This window comes from Dipodomys ordii, unplaced genomic scaffold, assembly GCF_000151885.1.
Source record: "Dipodomys ordii isolate 6190 unplaced genomic scaffold, Dord_2.0 Scaffold8, whole genome shotgun sequence".
In the NCBI taxonomy this organism is placed as follows: Eukaryota; Metazoa; Chordata; class Mammalia; order Rodentia; family Heteromyidae; genus Dipodomys; species Dipodomys ordii.
The window spans coordinates 3298457-3298914 of NW_012267224.1; the positions used below are offsets into that span (position 1 = coordinate 3298457).

At 76.0% G+C, this 458-nt stretch overlaps 1 protein-coding gene across 1 annotated transcript in view; it reads right to left on the bottom strand.

The window, feature by feature from the left end:
- Window positions 1-458, bottom strand: part of Fbxl5 (F-box and leucine-rich repeat protein 5) — a 48296-nt gene that overhangs the window by 34906 nt on the left and 12932 nt on the right. Inside the window, exon 4 of the mRNA XM_013008889.1 lies at window positions 114-406. Within this exon, the coding sequence (XP_012864343.1) occupies window positions 114-406 (293 nt within the window). The remainder of the gene's footprint in view (window positions 1-113; window positions 407-458) is intronic.

Below are 458 nucleotides of genomic sequence, written 5' to 3' on the forward strand. Positions count from 1 at the left end.
CGCCCGCTCGGAGTGCGCGGGAAGCGGCCGGGCCTGCCCAGCTCCCGGCTGGCGGAATCACCTTGTGTGCGGGGCGCAGCCCGCCAGGCCGGGGAGCCGACCTAGCCGCTCACCGGGGTCGGGTCGGGGCCGGGACTTGGACACCGGGCCAAATGGCCCCCAGGCCCGGCGACCGCCGAGTGCGACCCGGGCCGCCCCCGAAGAGTCGGTGCCCTCGCTTGGCCGCAGCCCACAGCTGGGGAGACCGGGTCTAGGGGCTGTGTCCCCAAGAAGTCCTGCACGTGATCTCTGCGGGGCTGGAGACGCCTTGGGCACCATCCTGGGGAGGGATCGAGGGGGGCCGGGGTCCTGGGGCTGGGGGGCGAGGGGACGCGGTCCTGGGGAGGGATTGAGGGGGCCCGGGGTCCTGGGGGGCGAGGGGAGGGGGTCCTGGGGAGGGATTGAGGGGGGCCGGGGTC